Source organism: Callorhinus ursinus, unplaced genomic scaffold (assembly GCF_003265705.2).
Source record: "Callorhinus ursinus isolate GAN/ISIS: 27379988/994484 unplaced genomic scaffold, GSC_fseal_2.0 scaffold26, whole genome shotgun sequence".
Lineage (NCBI taxonomy): Eukaryota > Metazoa > Chordata > Mammalia > Carnivora > Otariidae > Callorhinus > Callorhinus ursinus.
In genome coordinates, this window is record NW_027397088.1 from 11807054 (window position 1) to 11828130 (window position 21077).

General features: G+C 41.0%; 1 protein-coding gene and 1 pseudogene across 1 annotated transcript in view; one reads left to right on the plus strand and one right to left on the minus strand.

Annotated features, from left to right (window-relative positions):
• The first annotated feature begins 2108 nt into the window (after window positions 1-2108).
• SMIM13 (small integral membrane protein 13) overlaps window positions 2109-21077 on the plus strand; it is a 29980-nt gene continuing 11011 nt past the window's right edge. The window contains exon 1 of the mRNA XM_025891035.2: window positions 2109-2712. Coding sequence (XP_025746820.1) covers window positions 2637-2712 — 76 coding nt within the window. The 5' untranslated portion in view covers window positions 2109-2636. The remainder of the gene's footprint in view (window positions 2713-21077) is intronic.
• Window positions 17910-18178, minus strand: LOC112838119 (U6 snRNA-associated Sm-like protein LSm5 pseudogene; annotated as a pseudogene).

Sequence of the window (21077 nt, forward strand, 5' to 3'; positions counted from 1 at the left end):
GCACAGCCATTCACCTAGAAGCTCAGGCTACAAACCTGGGAGTCATTTTTGATTTCTTTTCCTCACCTGTTTTCACATCTAGTCTATCAGCTAATCCTGATATGATTCTCCTTCCAGAACATATCCTAAATCTTTCCACTTGTCACTACTCCATTGATTACTACCCTAATCCAATACACCTTCTCTTTTCTTTTTTTCTGAGATTACCCCAGAGTTTTAGATTCAGTAGGTCTGGGGTAGGTCCTGAGAACTTGCATTTCCAACAAGTTCCCAGGTGATCCTAATGCTGCTGGTCCAGAGACCATTCAACGAGAACCACTGCTTTAGTAGTGGTTAACCATGGGTGCACATTAGAATCATTTGGGAGCTTTTAAAAAGTACTGTGCTTGGGATTACCTCTAGAGATTCTGAGTCATTTGGTCTGGCCATTTGTAATTTTTAAATCTCCCTAGTGATTCGAAATGTTGGGAAATACTACCAAGGCGTAGCTGAATGGCTGTTTGTTTGCTCCTTGTGCCTTTTGTTCTAGCTGCTCCTGTTCCCTGGTACTCTCTTTCTCTAGGTATTTCCATGGCTGTACCCTTCAGGTCTCAGATTAAATATCACTTAGTCAGATAGGCCTTCTCTGATCCCCCCCAATCTAAAATAACACCCCTATCTTTATCACGCTCTCCTGCTTGTTTTCATTATAGGAATTAGCGGTTGGAGATTTCCCTATTTATGCTTATCGTATCTTCCGATATAAGCATTTTGAGCATAAACACCTTTGTCTCATTCCCTGCTGTATCCCCAGCTTTTAGAATAGTGTCTAGCATCTATTATATATTCAATACATGGGAGTGGAAGGGAAGATAAAAAGCTTTAAAATAAATTCGTCCAGTTCTTGTGTTATTTTCAACTATTCAATTGGGCTTTAATAAAATGTGTTTTATTTATGCAAAATAATTTTTTTATTTTTGATTGATTTTTTTTGATCAACAAATCATAATTGCACTGGATTCATTCTCTTAATAGGAGCCTTGTATTAAATCTTCTGCAAAGTCATTATCCCTTAATGTATTTTCATATGCAGTATTTGCTCATAATACTGTGCTTAGGGAATAAAATTGACAGTGGGGCAGCTGGGTTATGGCCAAGATACAGTTATTAAATCAAGAGATTTCTGCTCAGATTTTGTTGACTTGTTTTTGGAGACAGAAAACAGAGGAAAGGAATTTGTAGAAGAATAGAAAGGTACTGCGGGGCGCAACAGAGTCACAGAAGAACGGGAAGGCTATTTATGGTACTGTCTAAAAGTGGGCTACATACACATTTATCCTCTCTTCTGGGGGCACATCTTTAACGAATGAATCTAATCTGGCAGAATTGAAGAGTTTTGATTGCAGGTAGAGATAGAGTACTTGAGATTATTAAAATTGTTTTGTTTCACAGTGATTTGTTGAAGACAGTGCGGCAAAATCTTCAGCTTGGGGTCATGTGTCGCTTGGTTTCAATAAGTCCCTGAATTAAATTTACAACTCAGGTGAATTAAGGGCTAAGCAGATGTACTTAAGTCCTTCGCGAACCATTTCTTAAATACATTACTCACGAAAACACAGACCAACATCTGTTACAGGAGGAAAAGGGAGATTTCGTGCCTCTGGCTCTCCTGTTTGGCACGGACGTGAGTATTTCCTCAAAAGGCCAAGTACCCAATGTGTACCCCCAGCAATAGGGCTAGGTTCACATGCAACCAGTTTTCCAGGCAGCTGCCTCCCCTTTCTTCCCTCTTCGTGCTTCGTCGATCGTGGAACAAAACGATTTCATGTGCGGGATAATGGTTGCCACCACTCTGGCGCTTTCGCACAATGCAGCACAGGCGGCCAACTACGCGGGTTCAGACAATACTAACCCGCGGTCGGTAAGACAGAGGTTGTGGCTCCAGAAACACCAAAAGCAGAGGGAGGGCGAAGCAAAGCGACCGAGTTGGCGGTGCATTGTGGGAATTGTAGTCCCTGCGGGGCAGCCTTCAATGGCCTTCACTGGGCTCTGCACTCCATCTCCCAGCCGGACCCGCGCCGCGGAGGCGGAGAGCGGTGGGCGTGCTCGGCGCTGAGCTTCTGCTGGGGGAGGGGACTGGGGTCGAGAAGCTGCTTCGGCCGCTGTCGGGAGACGTTAGCCGCTGTCCCTGCGGGCCGAGGGACCCCCCCCCACCCCCCAACATCCCACCCCCATCCCCCCCGGCGGACGGCGACGAGGGCCGTGTGGCCGCCGCGCGTCCCTGTGCTCGCCCTCTCTTCTGTCCACGGGCGCGCGGCGTCCGCCATGGAAGCACATCCGGCTGCCGCCGGGGTCTCAGGGCGCCGCGTCCCCGGCTCCCCGGAGCGATGAGGGGGTAGGGGCGCCCTGCGTCGCGCCTAGCCGCGCGCTCCGCGGGCCGGGGAGCGAAGGAGGATCCGCCCGGCTGGCCGGCCGCGGTACCGCCCCCGCGCCGCCCCGCTCCGCCCCCGGGGGGGCGCTGCCGAGGGGCCCCCGCCGCTCTTGTTCCCCGGCGCTCGGCTGCCCCCGGCGCCCGCCGCTGAAGCCCAGCACGCGCCACCGGCCCGCCCGCGCCCGCCGCTCCGCAGCCAGGGGCCGGCCGCCGTCCTCCCCCCAAGATGTGGCACAGCGTCGGGCTGACCCTGCTGGTGTTCGTGGCCACGCTGCTGATCGTGCTGCTGCTGATGGTGTGCGGTGAGTGGGGCATCCGCCGCGGGGCAGTTCCACACGGGAGTACACACGCCGGCGCGACTCGGGGTGCTCACTTGTTTTGTCTGTGTGGTTTTTTGTTTTTTTGGGTTTTTTTTGTTTTTTTAATGGCGTGGATGGACAAGTGTCTTAAAATCATCTGCTGTCCACCTAGCTCTAAGGACTGAGTCAGGGGAGACGTGCCCGTGCCCCAGGAGAGGCCCGCCGGCATCCTGGAGAGGGAAGGAGGAGGATCCAGGGCTGGGCATCCTGACTTGGGGGTAAACCAGATAGTGCTTCGTGCGCACCGACTGCTCTTGATTGCCATTCTTAACCACTCTCTGCCCAGATTTTAACCTTGGCCTGTATTCGAAGGTGAAGTGATTGGTTACTCCTTTTCCTTTTTCAGAGGTTCTGACCCTAATGATAACGAGAGGTTTCCCTACCTTCATTTAATCAGGAGTAGGGACAGAGTTGGGTATGAAGCACTCGGGAAATTGTTTACTTCGAGTTCAGGCTTAAACTGAATTCCAGACAGAAATGTTGAGGCTAGGCAGAACTTCAAAAACACCGGCTATATTAAACTTCCAGGGTCAGGTAACCTAACTCTCAAGTTTTGTGATGATGGTGCTGTTTTGTTTGCTGTGATGTTTTTTCTTCCTCGGAATGGGAGGATGTAAAACTTTCTTCTCAGGGTAATAGTAGCGCAATTTTAGATCTTCTTGATTTCTTTATGTACAGTAACTGATAACCACAGGTCCCTTAGCAAAGTGGCTGAGCGATTGTGAAAATTTAGGAAGTATTGAGAACCAGGTGTCAGTGAGTTTCATTTTTCATAATTCCGATATATTGAAGGATGGTTCAGGTAGATGCAGTAATTTGTCAGAAATAAAAATAAATGCTATAGGGCTTATTCATTTCATGGTACTACTCAGTATCAGCTGTGTTTGGAGAAGATAGTGTGCACTTTTGCAAATGCATATATCTGTATTTGTATTTACATTTGTATTCTATTGTATGTATTTGTATTTACATACTTGTATGTATATTTTTAATTTTCTTGCCATAGGAAGGAACCAGAGTTAACAGCCTTTCTTTTCTGATGACAAAACAATTGAAAAGCCTTTCTCCACTTCCTGCTTGTGATGGCAGGATTTGGGACTAATTGTAGATATGTAAGATTCTGGAAGTAAGGAAAACCAGATCTGTGTGATTTGTTTGCGTGCGAAGAAGGAGGAAAGCATATGCTTTCTTTCTAATCCCAAGATGCGAGCTGCTTGGAGGTGGGGATGTGTGTGGCACATAGACCATACAAAACCTTGCATAGAATATTTGCCAGACTTGCCTTTGGAGCATCAAAATTCCCCATTGCTACTTACATCTTACTTGTTCTCTCATCTCCCAATAGCTAGTTACTTTGATTTTACTCATTTTTCTAAAAATGCCTTGCCTTTGGTTTCAGAAAATATTTTGGAATGAGAAGTGAGGTGTGGTAAGTAAAAGAACATCTTATTTTGATTGGAATGGTCCAGAACTAATAGCTTTATGAAGAAAGGAATTCAAGCACTGTTTTGTTGGGAGAGCTAATGATGGAGTAGTTTCATGTTTTGAGTAGGATGGACCTGGGGCTTGGGGAGAGAAGGGAAGGCATCCAGCTAGACTTGAGACTGGAGAATCTCGGGCATTGTATTAGTTCGCAAGGTTGCTGTGACAAAATACCACAGACATTTAGACAACAGAAATTTTTGTCCCCACAGTTCTGGAGGCTAGAAGTCTAAGAGCAAGGTGTCAGCAGGGTTGATTTCTAATGAGGTCTCTCTCCTGGGCTTGAAGATGGCTGTCTTCTCCCTGGGTCCTCATCTGGTCTTCCTCTATGTGTGCCTGTGCCCTAATCTTTTCTAAAAAGAGTGTGAGTTGTGTTGGATTAGGGCCTCACCCTTATGAATTCTTATAGCCTTAATTAACTCTTAAAGGACCTATCCAAATACAGTCAAGTTGGAGATTAGAAACCTGTGACATGAGTCTGCCCTGAGAAACTCATCACCTACTTTATTGTAGAACTGACTGGCTCTTTGACACAGTGAATGCCGACTTTCAGATTTCAGGTTCCTCGGGAGGTTTTCTTTCTCTTGTGTGTGTTGGTTGTGTGTATTTTCTTGCCTCTCATCCATGCTAAAATGTTTTCCACTTTCACCATTCACTGAAGTGGCCCTTGTCGAGGTCAGTAACAAATGGCCTCCATATTACCAAGTCCATGGTCACTTAGTCTTAATTGTATTTAACCTCTCATACTCATTCTATACAGGTAAGCTTTCCTTTTATGAAGTATTTCTCTTGGCTTTTGTACACTATATTTTCAGTGTCCTTCCTACCATATGCCTAATTGTTTATCTTTTCCTGGCTTCTCATCCCTTAGAATTTATTTATTTATTTAAAACATTTTTATTTAGTTACTTGTTTGAGACAAAGGGAGAGAGGGAGAAAGTGTGAGGGGAGGGGCAGGTGGAGAGGGAGAGAAGCAGACTCCACTGAGCATGGAGCCCGACATGAGGCTGGATCCCATGACCCTGAGAGGATGACCTGAGCCAAAACCAAGAGTCAGACCCTTAACTGACTGAGCCACCCAGGCGCCCCCCACTAGAATTTCCTATTAAATGTTTTTGGATCACAGTCTTTGATAGGAAATACATTTTACATTATTCCCAGTACATTCAAAGTATATAAATTACATGCATCAGTTTATTTATACATCTGTATGTCCTCTTTCTGTTTCTGAAATAAAAATTTTATGGACTAGTACTTTCCCTTACTCCATGAGATACCGTTATTTTCTATATTTCTACGACATACTATAATACAAATGTATATTTCTAATCCCTTTCCTTCTGTTTTCTCTGCATGGTGTCTTATCCAGCCCTAGAGATTTAAATATTAACTGTAACTAATGACTCAAATTGACATCTCTAGCTCTCAACTTTTCTCCTGCACTCCGGACTCACGCATCAACCATTTTTTCTTGATAGCCCCACTTGGAGATCTAAAAAGCATCTCGAACTCAATACACCTAAAACAGAACTCTTGATTTCTCTCACCTGTTTTCTCCCCTACCCCCTTCCTGTCTCAGATGTTACCAGCGGCCAAGGATGTGGGTGTCATCTTTGGTTTTGCCCTTTCCTTTCGTCTCATCCCTCTTCCCTTACAAATACCAGCTCTATCTGGAGGTGACTTCAGTTTTATGTCTTTAAGAAAAGATGCAGTGTAATATTAGCTTCGGGTGTAGGATTTGGTGATTTAGTAATTACAACACCCAGGGCTGACCCCCTCTTTTCTTTATGATGAAGGAACAGAAGGCTAGCTGAAGACAAAGCATAAGCTGACACCCTGCAACCTCCCTGCCCCCCCACTCCTGGGTGGGATAAGTGTGACATTCTTTCAGGAAGCTCCCAAAGATCTTAATGTTAATACCATGCTAGAGGGGAAAACAAGCTTAACTTGACAGTGGCAAGGCCTTTGGTATCTTGTAGGTCCTCTTTAGCATATGAAAGTTCTTTGAAGGGCGCCTGGGTGGCTCAGTTGGTTAAGCGACTGCCTTCAGCTCAGGTCATGATCCTGGAGTCCCGGGATCGAGTCCCACATCGGGCTCCCTGCTCAGCGGGGAGTCTGCTTCTCCCTCTGACCCTCCCCCCTCTCGTGCTCTCTATCTCTCATTCTCTCTCAAATAAATAAATAAAATTAAAAAAAAAAAAGTTCTTTGAAAACCTCCCTTTCTCCTTACCTCCCCCAACCCTATAGATTACCCCTGTGCAGCTCTTTCTGCCCTCAGGCCCTGTCCCTGGACTTTAGTAAAACGACCTTTTTGCTCCATTGACGTCTCAGGAATTCTTTCTTGGCTGGCGGCTCTGGCTCTGGCCCTCACCCCACTGAACCTCACCTGTATTCCAAAATCCCATCATTTGTAATCCACTCTTGTATTAAGACCGTGTGTTTTCTCAAATGTTTTTAATAAAAGAAAGTTTCAAAAGTTGATAGTTCTAACATTGGGGAGGGTATGTGCTATGGTGAGCACTGTGAATTGTACAAGACTGATGAATCACGGATCTGTACTTCTGAAACAAATAATGCAATATATGTTAAGAAAAAGAAGAAGAAGCTAGCAGGAGGGTAAGAATGAAGGGGAATAAGTTGGAGGGGGAGACGAACCATGAGAGATGATGGACTCTGAAAAACAAACTGAGGGTTCTAGAGGGGAGGGGGGTGGGGGGAATGGGTCAGCCTGGTGATGGGTATTCAAGGGGGCACATTCTGCGTGGAGCACTGGGTGTTATGCACAAACAATGAATCATGGAACACTACATCAAAAACTAATGATGTAATGTATGGTGATTAACATAACAATAAAAAATTATTAAAAAAAATTGATAGTTCTAAAGGCATAAAGTAGTTCCCTTCAGCCCTTGGCTCCACTGAATCCCCTAGTTATTTACTTCCATATTCGTAAATAATTTATTCATAGCTAGTTCTTGATTTTGCATCTTTAGACATTATTTGTTAACCATGGTGGAGTCCCCAGTTCTTTACTGGCATGTCATTAGTAATGACACCTTTTGATTCATTTGCGAGTCAAGATGTATGTTTTACTATTTACTTATATTTTTTTAATGGGGGGGGAGGGGGTTGCCACAGAGTGAAAGAGGGAATCTTAAGCAGGTTCCACGCCCAGTGCGGAGCCCCATCTGAGGCTCCATCTCATAACCCTGAGATCATGACCTGAGCTGAAATTGCGAGTTGGACCGCTTAACTGACTGTTAACCGCCCAGGCGCCCCGGGATTTAATATTTTAACTGTGTAAATAGTCCCTGCTGGTCAAATAGTGTAACATGACTACACCTACTTTGTTATGTGGTTCTTCATTTCTCTTGAAGTTAACAGTTGCCTTTTTAATTTACCTAGTATTACTTTTTTGTATGTGCCCGTTATCCCCTGGCCCCACTTCCCCTCCCAATCCCAGAGCTCTCCTTCCTGCTCGGCCTGCCCTTCACTCTTCTCTGCTGTAGACCCTGTTTTCTGGATCTCATGTCATCATCTTGCTCAGTTTATAATCTTGTATTGCAGGAACACATTTTCAGGTAGCTTTCTGAGGGAAAATACATGAAAGATAATTTTTTGAGCTAATGCCTGCCTGAAAATGCCTTTCACTGATGTCAAAATGTCTTTTATTGATGTCAGAGTTTCTAGAAAAATCTACCTTTATACTTGATTGATAATTTGTTCAAGTGGTAGATAATTTTCATCCAGAATTTAAAAATTATAACTCACTGAAGTCTGGCTTCCTAGGCCTGATTTTAAGAAATCTAATGCCTTCTGTTTCTCTGTCCTTGTAAGTAACTTGATTTCTCTTTCTAGATGCTTTCTGGTAGTTTTTTCTATTATTGTTATTCTGAAATGTCTTAATGGTATGCCTTGGTATATTTCTCTTCCTTCTGTTTTCCTGGGCCCTTTCAATTAAAAAAAAAAAACTGTTAGTTGGATGTTGGACCTCATGGGCTGATTTTCCTAGTATTACCTGTTTATCTCCTATTTTCTGTCATTTCTCCTCTCCCTTCTGGCATATGTTTTGGGTTTTATCTTCTCTTATGTTTTTAATTTCAGAACTTTCTTTTCTGATTGCTTTGCCAGCATCTGTTTTGCATTATGTAATATGTTATCTCTATAAGCATATTGGTTATACAGTTGACCCTTCAACAACATGGGGGTTGGGACACCAACCCCTGCACAGTTGAGAATCTGTGGGTAACTTTTGACGCCTTAAAAACTACTAATAGTCTCCTGTTGACTGGAAGCCTTATTGAGAACATAGTTAACACATATCTTGTATATTATCATATACTGTATTCTTGCAATAAACTGGAAAAGAAAATGTTATTAAGAAAGTCATAAGAGAAAATATATTTATAGTACTGTACTATATATTTATTAAAAAATTTTGTCTATAAATGGACCCACAGAGTTCAAACCTGTGTTGTTTAATAAGGGTCAGCTGTAGTTTTTAGTAAGGTGTTTTTCTTCTCCCTGCGCAATTGCCTTTGTTTCTTCCATGTATTTTTTTATGGTTTGTTTGCTTTGGACTCTTTGTGATTGAAGATTTTTACAAATGGCCAGTGCTCTGTTCTGTATTCATATTTAAGGGTGAGGAAGTAAAAGATGGTACTAAATTCTCAGGGTCAGTTCTGGCAGCAAGTTGGCCTCTTCCCTAGGAGAAACCCCAATGGTTAGTATCTGGAGATCTCTTCTCTGTGGGCATTCCATCTTTTCAGAGGAGAATCCTCTCGTTTTCTGCTTGGGTGTTATAAGCTTGGCTGCCTGCATGACAGTTTTGTAAATAGACTTTCATCCGATCCTTTTTTCTTCCTTCCTCAATCCTTCCTTCTTCCCGCCCCCAAGTCCAGATCTTTTCCATAGTTCTAGATTGAATTTTGGCTCCAGTTGCTATCCCTTTTTCCTGCCATCCAGATTTTTGTTTCCTTTGCACTGCTAGATCATTTACCACTCTTTTAAAAATGTCACTTCTTGCTTAAAACCCATCCTCCGGTGGCTTCCCATTTCCCTTGAAATACAATCTAGATCCCTTACTATGGCTACAGGGATCTGAGTGATATAGCCCCTCCTGCACCTCCACTCATCTCTCCGTTCTCCTCCCCACTACCCTCATCGTTCCGCCAACAGGCCAACCTTGTACTCTCCCCAGGGCCTTTGCCCTCAGTCTTCCTCTGGCTGTTCACATGACTAGTTCTTCTTCAGTCAGGTTTCACATCAACTGCCCTGTCCACCTCGGTAACTCATCCAGTTACTCTTTATCTCACTGACCCTTGGTTTTCTGAGCACTTAGGCCTTTCTGAAATGAGCGATTTTATGTGTTTTTTTTCCCCCTCATTAGAGTATAAGCTCCGTGAAGACAGGGACCTTGTTTGTCTAGTTCATTGCTCTATCCTTGGATTTTAGAGTAGCGCCTAACATGTAGGAGGCCCTCATATTTGAAGAATGAAGAAAGATTCCTGAATACAAATTATTCAGTTCCTATTACAAATTACAAATAAGTCTTAAGTGTGGTACAAACCAAGGTTGTCTCAAGATGGATAACTCTTACATTACTCAAAATACACTCAACAAACTCTCATGTTCAGGTGCTGTGGCAGTGCTCATGGGTATCCAAAAATTAACAAAGCATAATCCATGTCCTTGAGGACCTTATACTCCAATGCGGAAGACACTCATACAAGGTAACTTTAGTAAAACCTACGCTTCCAAGCTCCAGTTTCACATACATGACTCTGCTCCTTTTTCTTGTTTCATAGAGCTCAGAATCTTTTACCTAAAACAACTCCTTGTTTTTAGTTTGTGCACAAAATCTTGGGCATTATTTTACCTTCTTATTCATTCCCAGTTATTGGGCCATATATCATATACCCATTGATACCCCAAAGATTTGAGCATCTCTTCTAAGCATGGTTCTGAGATACAAAGATAAGGAAAACCTGGTTCTACCACTAAATCACAAATCCTGGAAGAGGATACAAATCAGTCATTACTTCCAACAACAAATTTGTAAGAATCTAAGAAAAGGACTACTGATGTAGGTATACTGTATTTTATGTGAAATTCATCAAGTTGGGTGTGTGTATTCATTCCCTGGTAATTACCTTTCCTTTTTTTTTTTTTATGAATTTCCATCATTTTATTTATTTATTTTTTAGTTTTTTTTTAAAGATTTTATTTATTTATTTATTTGACAGAGAGAGACACAGAAAGAGAGGGAATACAAGCAGGGGGAGTGGGAGAGGGAGAAGCAGGCTTCCCGTGGAGCAGGGAGCAGGGAGCCCGATGTGGGGTTCGATCCCAGGACCCTGGGATCATGACCTGAGCCGAAGGCAGACGCTTAACTGACTGAGCCATCCAGGCGCCCCCATTTTATTTTGTTTTTATTTAAGTTCAACTAATTAACATACAGTGTATTAGTTTCAGAGGTAGAGGTCAGTGACTCATCACTCTCTATAATACCCAGTGCTCATTACATCATGTGACCTCCTTAATGTCCATCACCCAGTTACCCCATCCTCCCAACCCCCTTCCAGCAACCCTCAGTTTGTTTTCTATGATTAGGAGTTTCTTATGTTTTGTCTCCCTCCCTGATTTCATCCTTTTTTATTTTTTCCTCCCTTCCCCTATGATCCTGTTTTGTTTCTTACATTCCACATAGGAGTGAGATCATATAATTGTCTTTCTCTGATTGACTCATTTCGCTTAGCATAATACCCTCTGGTTCCATCCACATTGTTGCAAATGGCAGAATTTCTTTTTTTTTTTTTTGATGGCTGAGTAGTATTCCATTGTGTGTGTGTGTGTGTGTGTGTGTGTGTATGTACATCTTCTTTATCCATTTATCTGTTGATGGACATCCGGGCTCTTTCCATAGTTTGGCTATATTGTGGACATTGTTGCTATATACATTGGGATGCAGGTGCCTCTTTGGATCACTACATTTGTATCTTTGGGGTAAATACCCAGTAGTGCAGTTGCTGGGTTGTAGGGTTGCTCTGTTTTCAACTTTGAGGAACGTCCATACTGTTTTCCAGAGTGGCTGCACCAGCTTGCATTCTGGTTCCCCTTTCTTCGCATCCCCGCCAACATCTATCATTTCCTGACTTGTTAATTTTCGCCATTCTGACTGGTGTGAGGTGGTATCTCATTGAGGTTTTGATTTGGATTTCCCTGATGCTGAGGGATGTTGAGCACTTTTTCTTGTTTCTGTTGGCCATTTGGATGTCTTCTTTGCAGAAATGCCTGTTCATGTCTTCTGCCCATTTCTTGATTGGATTACTTATTCTTTGGGTGTTGTTTGGGAGGTTCTTCATAGATTTTGGATACTAGTCCTTCATCTGGTAAGACAATTGCGAATATCTTCTCCCATTCCATAGGTTGCCTTTTAGTTTTGTTGACTGTTTCCTTTGCTGTGCAAAAGCTTTTTATCTTGATTAAGTCTTCATTTTGCCCTTGCTTCCCTTGACTTTGGAGACGTGTCTAGCAAGAAGCTGCTGCGGCTGAGGTCGAAGAGGTTGTGCTGCCTGTGTTCTCTACGATTTTGATGGACTCCTGTCTCACATTTAGGTCTTTCATCCATTTTGAGTCCATTTTTGTGTACGCTATAAGGGAATGGTCCAGTTTCATTCTTCTGCATGTGGCTGTCCAATTTTCCTAACACCATTTATTGAAGAGACTGCCTTTTTTCCATTGTACATTCTTTCCTGCTTTGTTGAAGATTAGTTGACCATAGAGTTGAGGGTCCAATTTTGGGCTCTCTGTTGTGTTCCATTGATTTATGTGTCTGTTTTGTGCCAGTACCATACTGTCTTGATGATGACAGCTTTGTAATAGAGCTTGACGTCTGGAATTGTGATGCCACCAGCTTTGGTTTTCTTTTCAACATTCATTTGGCTATTCATGTTCTTTTCTGGTTCCATACAAATTTAAGGATTATTTGTTCCAGCTCTGAAAAAAGTTGATGGGTATTTTGATGGGGATTGCATTGAATGTGTAGATTGCTCTGGGTAGCATAGAACTTTTAACAATATTTGTTTTTCCAGTCCATGAACATGAAATGTTTTTCCATTTCTTTGTGTCTTCCTCAGTTTCTTTCATGAGTGTTCTATAGTTTTCTGAGTACAGATCATTTGCCTCTTTGGTTAGGCTTATTCCTAGGTATCTTACGGTTTTGGGTGCAGTTGTAAATGGGATCGACTCCTCAATTTTGTATCCTGCCACTTTCTGAATTCCTGTATGAGCTCTAGCAATTTGGGTTTTCCACATAGAGTATCGTGTTATCTGTGAAGAGTGAGTTTGACTTCTTTGCTGATTCGGATGCCTTTTATTTCTTTTTGTTGTCTGATTGCTTAGGCTACGACTTCTAGTACTATGTTGAACAGCAGTGGTGAGAGTGGACGTCCTTGTCGTGTTGCTGACCTTAGGGGAGAAGCTGTTTTTCCCCATTGAGAATGATACTTGCTGTGGACTTTTTGTATATGGCCTTTATGATATAATTACCTTTCTTTCAAACAGAAACAAACTTTCTTTGCCCATGGCTCCAGGAGCAATCATCAAGTACTGAGTTCATCTCAGTAGCATAATACTATATTTGATCTTTGTCCCTGGTTTCTGGCAAAAAGTTTTCCAAACCCGTACAATTAGAGTGATAGTAGCATCTTCTGTTATTCATAGCAAGCCTTTTTGGACCATTCCTGAATTTCTGCTCAGGGTGGGGCCCCTAGGTGATTTGAGGGCAAAGGCTAGTCACTAAAAAGACTAACCGGGATTAGAGAATGGGAAGTTTCAGCTCCACCCCCTGACCTCCAGGGAGGAAGAGGGCCTGGAGATGGGGTCATAAACACTCTTGAAGAATGAGTATAATAAGCATACGTAAAGCCACATTCTTGATCTTGGAGCCTTCTCCATCTCAGTAAATGGCAACTTAGTCACTGTCATTCCAGTTGTCATTGAGGATTCACAGACCTCTCTGTAAGACACGAGTCTCCCACACACCTGCTCCCTTTTCCCTTATAATGCTTTATTTTTGCCTAGAGTTCTTCCTTGGAGGGCAGATATGTCCCACTGAGGATGGTATTTGGAACATAGTAGGTGCTCCATGAATATTCAAATGAATGAATTTTCAGTCCTTGAAGAATTGACTAAGATGAGGTTATGGATGGAGGCAGGAAGCACCCAGATTGTGGCATTCTATACGCATCTCCTGCAGAATTTATGCTTTCTGATAGGCAGTAGAGGAGCTGTCTAAGAGTTTTTAGCAGGAACTTAGAATTTTGTAGGCTGTCCTAGATACAGTGTGAGGAGTGGGAGGCTAGAAGAAAGGAAACCAGGTAGGTTAGTGTTAAGGGTTGGTGTGTAGGTGCTGGGAGTGGTATTGGTCTTATTGTAGCCTGACCCAACAACGGTGATGCCACTTCTGTTGGCTCTGCCTGCCCCTGTATCTAAAGAGCATTTGAGATTGAAGTTTTTAGGTCATAGGAGAGTATTAGTGTGGGCCTACATGAGAGAGAAATAGTTGTCTTGGTGTGCAGATTCTCCCTTCTCTGGTGGTTGGCTTGGTTGTGCTCCCTAGTTCAACCTGGCTTAACAGACCATGGACAGACTGAAATTTGCAGGCCTTGTCTGGTGCCCAGTCCTGGGTTCCTGCTGTGCCACACAAGGACTCTGGTGGATCTAGCTTTAAAGACGACAGCACTGCCGCTTACTAGCTGTATGACTTAAACAGTATGTGCAATCTCTTAATTTTTGCCACCAGACAAATGCAAGTAACAGAATCTGGGAATACTGAAGATCGATACATTTCTGCTTATCTAGTTCACATTGAGGTACAAATGAAGAAATAGGAATTAACTGATGTGTGGAAAATAGTTTTTCAAAGATTAAATCTGGTCTTAGAAATAGTTTATAAACTGTCCTTAGTTTAACATGGATAATATACATATCCAAATGATCACAGAAAAGTGTGAAGGGAAAGTACAAAATTTGATGAGTTTTAGCAAATGTATGCAGTGGTGTGACCACCACCACAACCAAGATACAGAACATTTTGATCACTCCAGAAGATTCTCTCATGGCCTTTTGTAGTAAGTCCTCAAGCCCTTGCAACAATTGCACTGCTTCCCATAACCATAATTTTACCTTTTCTAGAATTTAATGTAAATGGAATCATGCAGCAAATCTTTTGTGTTTGACTTCTTTCACTTAGCATAATGCTTTTGAAATCCATCTGTGTTGCATATATCAGTGATTCATTTTTTTAATTGATGGATAATATTCCACTGGATGGATATACCACAGTTTGTTAATCCAGTTGCTTATTGATGACTGTTAGAGTTTCCAGTTTTCGGCTTTTACAAGTATTTTTTTTTTTAAGCTTTTATTTATTTGACAGAGAGACACAGGGAGAGAGGGAACACAAGCAGGGGGAGTGGAAGAGGGAGAAGCAGGTTTCCCGCGGAGCAGGGAGCCCGATGAGGGACTTGATCCCAGGACCCTGGGACCATGACCTGAGCCGAAGGCAGATGCTTAACAACTGAGCCACCCAGGCACCCTGCCCCCCCTTTCTAAGATTTTATTTATTTGACAGAAACACAGCGAGAGAGGGAACACAAGCAGGGAAAGTGGGAGAGGGAGAAGCAGTCTCCTGGCTGAGCAGGGAGCCTGGGCTATTACAAGTGTTACTACTATTATTAGCATTCATTTACAAGTCTTGGTGGGGATATATGTTCTCATTTCTCTTGGGTAACTTTATAAGAAATTGCCAAACATGTTTTCCAATGCCAACAGCCATGTTGTCAAGTGTCTGTTTAAATTTTTTGTCCACTTAAGAAATTCCATTGTCTTGGGCGCCTGGGTGGCTCAGTTGGTTAAGCGACTGCCTTCGGCTCAGGTCATGATCCTGGAGTCCCGGGATCGAGTCCCACATCGGGCTCCCTGCGCTTCTCCCTCTGACCTTTCTTTCTCTCTCATTCTCTCTCTCAAATAAATAAATAAAATCTTTAAAAAAAAAAAAAAAGAAATTCCATTGTCTTTTTATGATCAAGTTGTAACAATTCTAATGTATTTTCGGTACAGTCTCTTATCAGATACATGTTTTATAAATACTTTCTTTGAAGTAATTTTTTGTTTGGTTTAAGTTAAGGATCCGGGGTTCTTTTTTACATAAAGGTAGTTTTAGCATCATTTATTGAAGGCATTGAAAATCAATTGATCTCATATATATATATATAATATATATATATGGGTTTATTTCTGGACTATTCTGTTCCATTGACACCAATTGTGTAGGTTATGCAGTGTTACTCTTTTCAAAAAATGTTTACTATTTTAGATCCTTTGCATTTCTTTATAAGCTTCAGAATCAGCTTGTTAAAATAGATCTGTTGGATTTGGAGAGAATAGACATCTTAATGTTAACAATCCAGGACCATATTGTATCTCTTTATTCTTTTGGGGGGGGGCTTTAATTTCTCTCAACAACATTTTATGTATTTCAGTATATAATGCAGTTCTTGCACTAATTTTGTCAAATTTAACTGTAAAGGTTTCATAGTTTTGATGCTATTGTGCGTGGTACTCATTTAATGTTTGCTGCAGATATATAGAAATTCAGATGATTTTTGTATATTGGCAGCGTATTCTACAGAACTGCAAAATTCACTTACTACCTTTATTTTTTTGTAAATTCCATAGAATTTTCTACCCAGAGGTTCATACTAACTGCCAATGATTGTTTTACCTATTCCTTCCAGGATGTGTCTTTTAAGTTTTTGCCTCATTGTACCTCCAGTGTAGCATTGAAAGAAAGGGATGAGAGCAGATCTTTCTCCTTGATTTTTGAGAAACACTTGTCTTTCACTGTTCAGTTTAATATTAGCTGAGTTTGTAGATATTCTGTATCAGGCTAGAAAATAAAAGTTCCTTCTATTCCTACTACGAAATATTTAAAAAAATTGGCAATGGATGTTGGATTTCTTTTCAAATGCTTTTTCTGCATTGAGATAGTCATGGCGTTTTTAAGTCTGTTTATATGGTGTATTACATTGAGTTTTGAATGTTACAACAACCCCACATACCTCAGATATTCCCTTTTTATATATTGATGGGTTATTGTTTTTATATATCGCAGGATTTGATTTACTAAATATTTGAGGTTTTCCCATTTACATTCTTGAGGAATATTAGTAGCTTTCTTAATTGCTTTTATCTGGTTTTGTCATAAGGGTCATGCAAGACCTCATCAAAAGTGAGTTGGGACGTGTTCCTTTTTTATTTCTTTGAAGAGTTTGCTTAGAATTAGGGTATTAGTTTTCTATTGCTGCATAACAAATTACCACAAACTTAACAACTTCTGACAACATATAATTATTAGCTCACAGTTTCTGCAGGTTAGGAGTCTGGGTATGGCTTTAGCTGGGTCCTCTATTCTCCATCTCACAGCGCATTCAGGGTCTTAGCCCGCCTCTTAGGACGGCGGGCGGAATTCAGTTCCTTGTGACTGTAGGACTTACAGTGGCTTGCTGCTTTAAGTCAGCAGGAGAATCTCTGTGATACCAAGGACGTCTCAGTCTCTCTTTTAATGATTTACACTTACTTGAGTTGGGTCCACCTATGGTAGTTTCCCTTTTCAGTAACTCGGAATCACCTGATGGATTCCTTAATTGTATCTGCAAAATCCTTTTACCTTTATCATATAACCTGTCCCATCACCCTTGCTGAATTCTATTGGTTGGAAGTGGATCACAGGTTCCATACACTCTCAGGGGGACGGGTCACACAAGAGTTACTTACACACGGTTTGACTCATTGAGGTTACCAAACTGTGTCTGTCACAGTTCATATACTTTTTCTTAAATGTGTGTTAGAATTAATCTGGTCCAGGACTTTTCTTGTGGAGAAGGTTTTAACTACAAATTCAGTTTCTTTACTACATGTTGGGCTGTTTTAGTTATCTATTTCTTTTGTGAGCTTTCATATTTTGTGCTTTTTAAGCACTCTAATCTGAATTGTGTAATTTACCAGAATAAAGTTTATAATATTCTCATTATCCTTTTAATATCTGTAGGATTTATGGTGATGTCTTCTCTTTCATTCCTTATTTGTATCTTTTTTTTTCACATGATCAGTTTGGCAGGAGGTTTATACATTATATTGATCATTTTGAAGAATCAACTTTGGTTTCATTGTTTTTTTTTCCCCTTTATTATTCATCCATATTCTATTTCATTGCTTTATGCTTTTATCTTTATTTTCTTCTACTTATTTTGAGTTTAATTTGTACTTCTTTTCTAGTTTCTCATGGTGGAAACTTAGACTGTTGATTTTGGGCCTTCCTTTTTTTTAAAAAATAGTTAATAAATTTCTTTGTGGGTATTGCTTTTCTTTTTTGTTTTTTAACTGAAAACATTTTTATTTTAGTCTTCGAAGAACAAACTGTTCTTTTTCCAAGATAATAATGATTAAGTTAAAAAAAATGAGCATTTACAGTGCATCTTCAAACTATTTCCCCTTTAATGGGAAACTTAGCTTTACAGAATCCAAACATTAAAAGGTTAAAAATTTTTTCCTATTTTGTTATTGTAGGACAAAACAGAGTAAGTCAAGGAAATCCATTCATACTTCAGGACCTTCTCCAGGAACCAGCATTGTTATATTATTTCCATTTAGCAAAATTTGATCAAATTTAGTGATCCTTCTTCCTTCTGGTATGATTTCAAACTCAGTGACATCCTCCAGTACCATACGGACAAAGTCATCAAATCCCAAAAGTGTGCCAACAATTTCTTTATCACTCTTCATCACAATGTGAATTCTTGATCCTGTACATTTGTCCATAAGCTCTAGCGGCAGCAGCTGCGAGGGGTTGGTTGTAGTGTTAGGTGCCGTGGCTACACCAGAAGTCCCGGGTATTGCTTTTGATTTATAAAAATTATTCGGGGGGAGATGTGGATGGGGGGGGAACGGGATAAGTAGGTGATGGGCATTAATGAGGACACTTGTGATGAGCACTTGGTATTATATGTATATGTAAGCAATGAATCGCTAAATTCTATTCCTGAAATCAATACTACTACACTATATCTTGACTAACTTGAATTCAAATAAAAAAAAAAGTAATTCAGTTCAAACTATTTTTTAGTTTCACTTGTGATTTCTCTTTGGAATGGATTATTTAGGAGTATGTTGTTTAAACTTTGAATATTTGAATTTTTCCCCCAGTTACCATTTTGTCATCAGTTTCTAGTTTAATTTTGTTATGGTCAGAAAATATATTTTGTATAGTAGAATTTAAGAGGGTTTACCCTTGAAGTTAATAAGACTGATGAATGGTGTATTTTGGTGAATGTTCTGTTTACACTTGAGAAGAATGATTCTTCTATAGTTATTGAATAGAGCATACTGTATGTGTCAGCTCACCTTGGTTGATAAGGTTGTTCAGTGTCTTAAAGCAGTTCTCTCCATTTATAACTACATTATGTAGCAGGCATCTTCAGGGCTCTGAAATGGGTTAATTGGTGAAAGTCATTATACTCTTAAATTCATGGGTAGTTTTGTCTGCGTGTTGAGGGGCTGAGCATGGGGATTGGTTGATTTGAGTGTCTGCTCTGTGCCAGGTACTGTTCAAGACAGGGAACAAAGTCGAAGACATTGATAAACCATACATTTCCTTGTCTTCAGAAACTTGTGTCTTAGAGGGAATGAGAGACAATTAGTTATTAATGCAATGGAAGTGAGCATGAAGTGCTAAAGCAGTCACCCAAGACAGCATTATACTCAAGAGATAGTGTAGTAGAAAGGTGTAAAAATTATGTATTGGTGATGCTTAAAATTCTTAGTAACAGTGGTAGTAGCCTCGTGTCTGTAGCATTTGCCCGCAAGAGGAAGGGACTGGAACCTAGGAGACAGTGACAATGGGTAACGTTTGTTATGTGTTTATTATGTGCCACTTATTCTCTTTAGCATGTTGTGTATATTCCTTTTATTACCAGTGTCACCCTTTGAGAGTGGGTACTGTTATCTCCATTTAATGCAAGAGGAAACTGAGGCACATAGAGGTTAGCTGGCTCAAGTTGCAAGTAAGTTGTTGAGTTAGGATTCATGGCCAAGCAGTGTGGCTCCAACATGCATGTGAGCTGTCAGCCATTATGCTGATAATCCAGTTGGCAGATAATAAGGATTTGATGTAGGCTAGGGAATGACACTGGGAATGGAGAGAAGCAAACAGATGGGAGAGGGCTTACTGAGGTAGAATCTATATAGCACTGAGGTAAAGTAGAGGAGGGGCCATGTGCTGAAAAGGAACTATTTCTCACCAGAGACATGGGGAGAGGTTATAATACCCATTACAGAAATATGAAAATCAGAAGGAGGAGCTGTGGAATGTATATACTTTTTAAAGGTGCCTTCAAGCTAACTAAGCAGAGATTCAAGAAAGGTGGGAAGTATGGGGGGGAAATGTGCTTATCATTTGTCATAGAGGTAATATTTGGATCTATGGGCGTGTTGTCACCAAAGAGAGAAGAAAATAGAAAAGATAAGAGGAGAGGTTTTAAAAAGGCAACTTAAAAAATGTCCTGTTTGTTGGATAAAAGTTTTGGATGTGGAGCTATTACGGTTCAAGATGGTGTTGATTCAGTAATGATATCTCCAGGGGCTTATCATCTAGTGTTGCCCAGTGTGTCATTACGAAAGGGGTGTGCCGTAGAGGGAATATTGTGGCAAGAAGTGGAAGAGCATGGCTCTATTTTTACTTAGTCTTGTCTGTGGCCTTGGATATATTATCTTAGAAATGAGCCTTAGCTACCTTCAGAGAAAAATAAAAATCAGTAAGAGGACTGAAAATGGAAAAGAGCTTTATAAAGCTTGAGATTGGTATTGAGCCAATTAGTTAACCACTTAGATGCCATCATGAAGGTGGGATTATGTAACTCCGTTGGAATGATTCCACAGAGACAAACATTTGTGATTATACGGTAGCTGGGCTTTTGACCTGAGATCTTGGGTAGTGAAGTCAAATTCTCATTCTCTAATCAGTGTTTTGGGTTTTAGCCATACTTTCACGATGAAAATCTGAGAAATCTGATACACTTTTAAAAATTGTTGCTCTCTTGCCTAGCTGGCCTTCTTCAATGGTTGAGTCACTTTGAGCCTTTATTTTGTTATCTAAAAATTGGGGATAATGATTCCTAGTCTCATTAATTCAGAGGACAATGGGGAGGATTACAGGAGCTGTTGAATAGAAAAGCACTTTGTAAACTGAGAGCTCTATAATTACAACTGTCCCTTGGGTTTGTGGTGTGTTGATGGTGTTGGTTCATCTCTCGGGTTCATCTGCTATCACCACCCTTCTGCTGCCAGCACCTTTATCTTGCACAGAAAAACAATGTACAGTGTGTTTCATGAAATTCATCCTTTGAACTAATGCTTAGTTATTGGCACACACAGGTGAGTGCTCCTTTACTTATCCCAGAATACACACCCGCTGTTGCCCACCAGTTTTTCTGACATACAGTGTGTAATTACCAGCGTGAGACTGGAGCAAGGCACACACTTGCCTTTTAAACTATGAAAAACTACAGTACTGGTTTCAGCAATCGGTGTAAATTTCTGATTCTGTATACATACAGTGTGGACAGTTCTCCCCCCACTTCTCTCCTTTCCTCTTTCCCATTTCTCTCTTACTAAATCCCAGAACAAGGTGGGAGACACACATCCCATAGAGCAAGGTTAGGTAAGCAGTTTCTGGTGTCTTAACATCTGTTGTCAGTGGGAGGAAT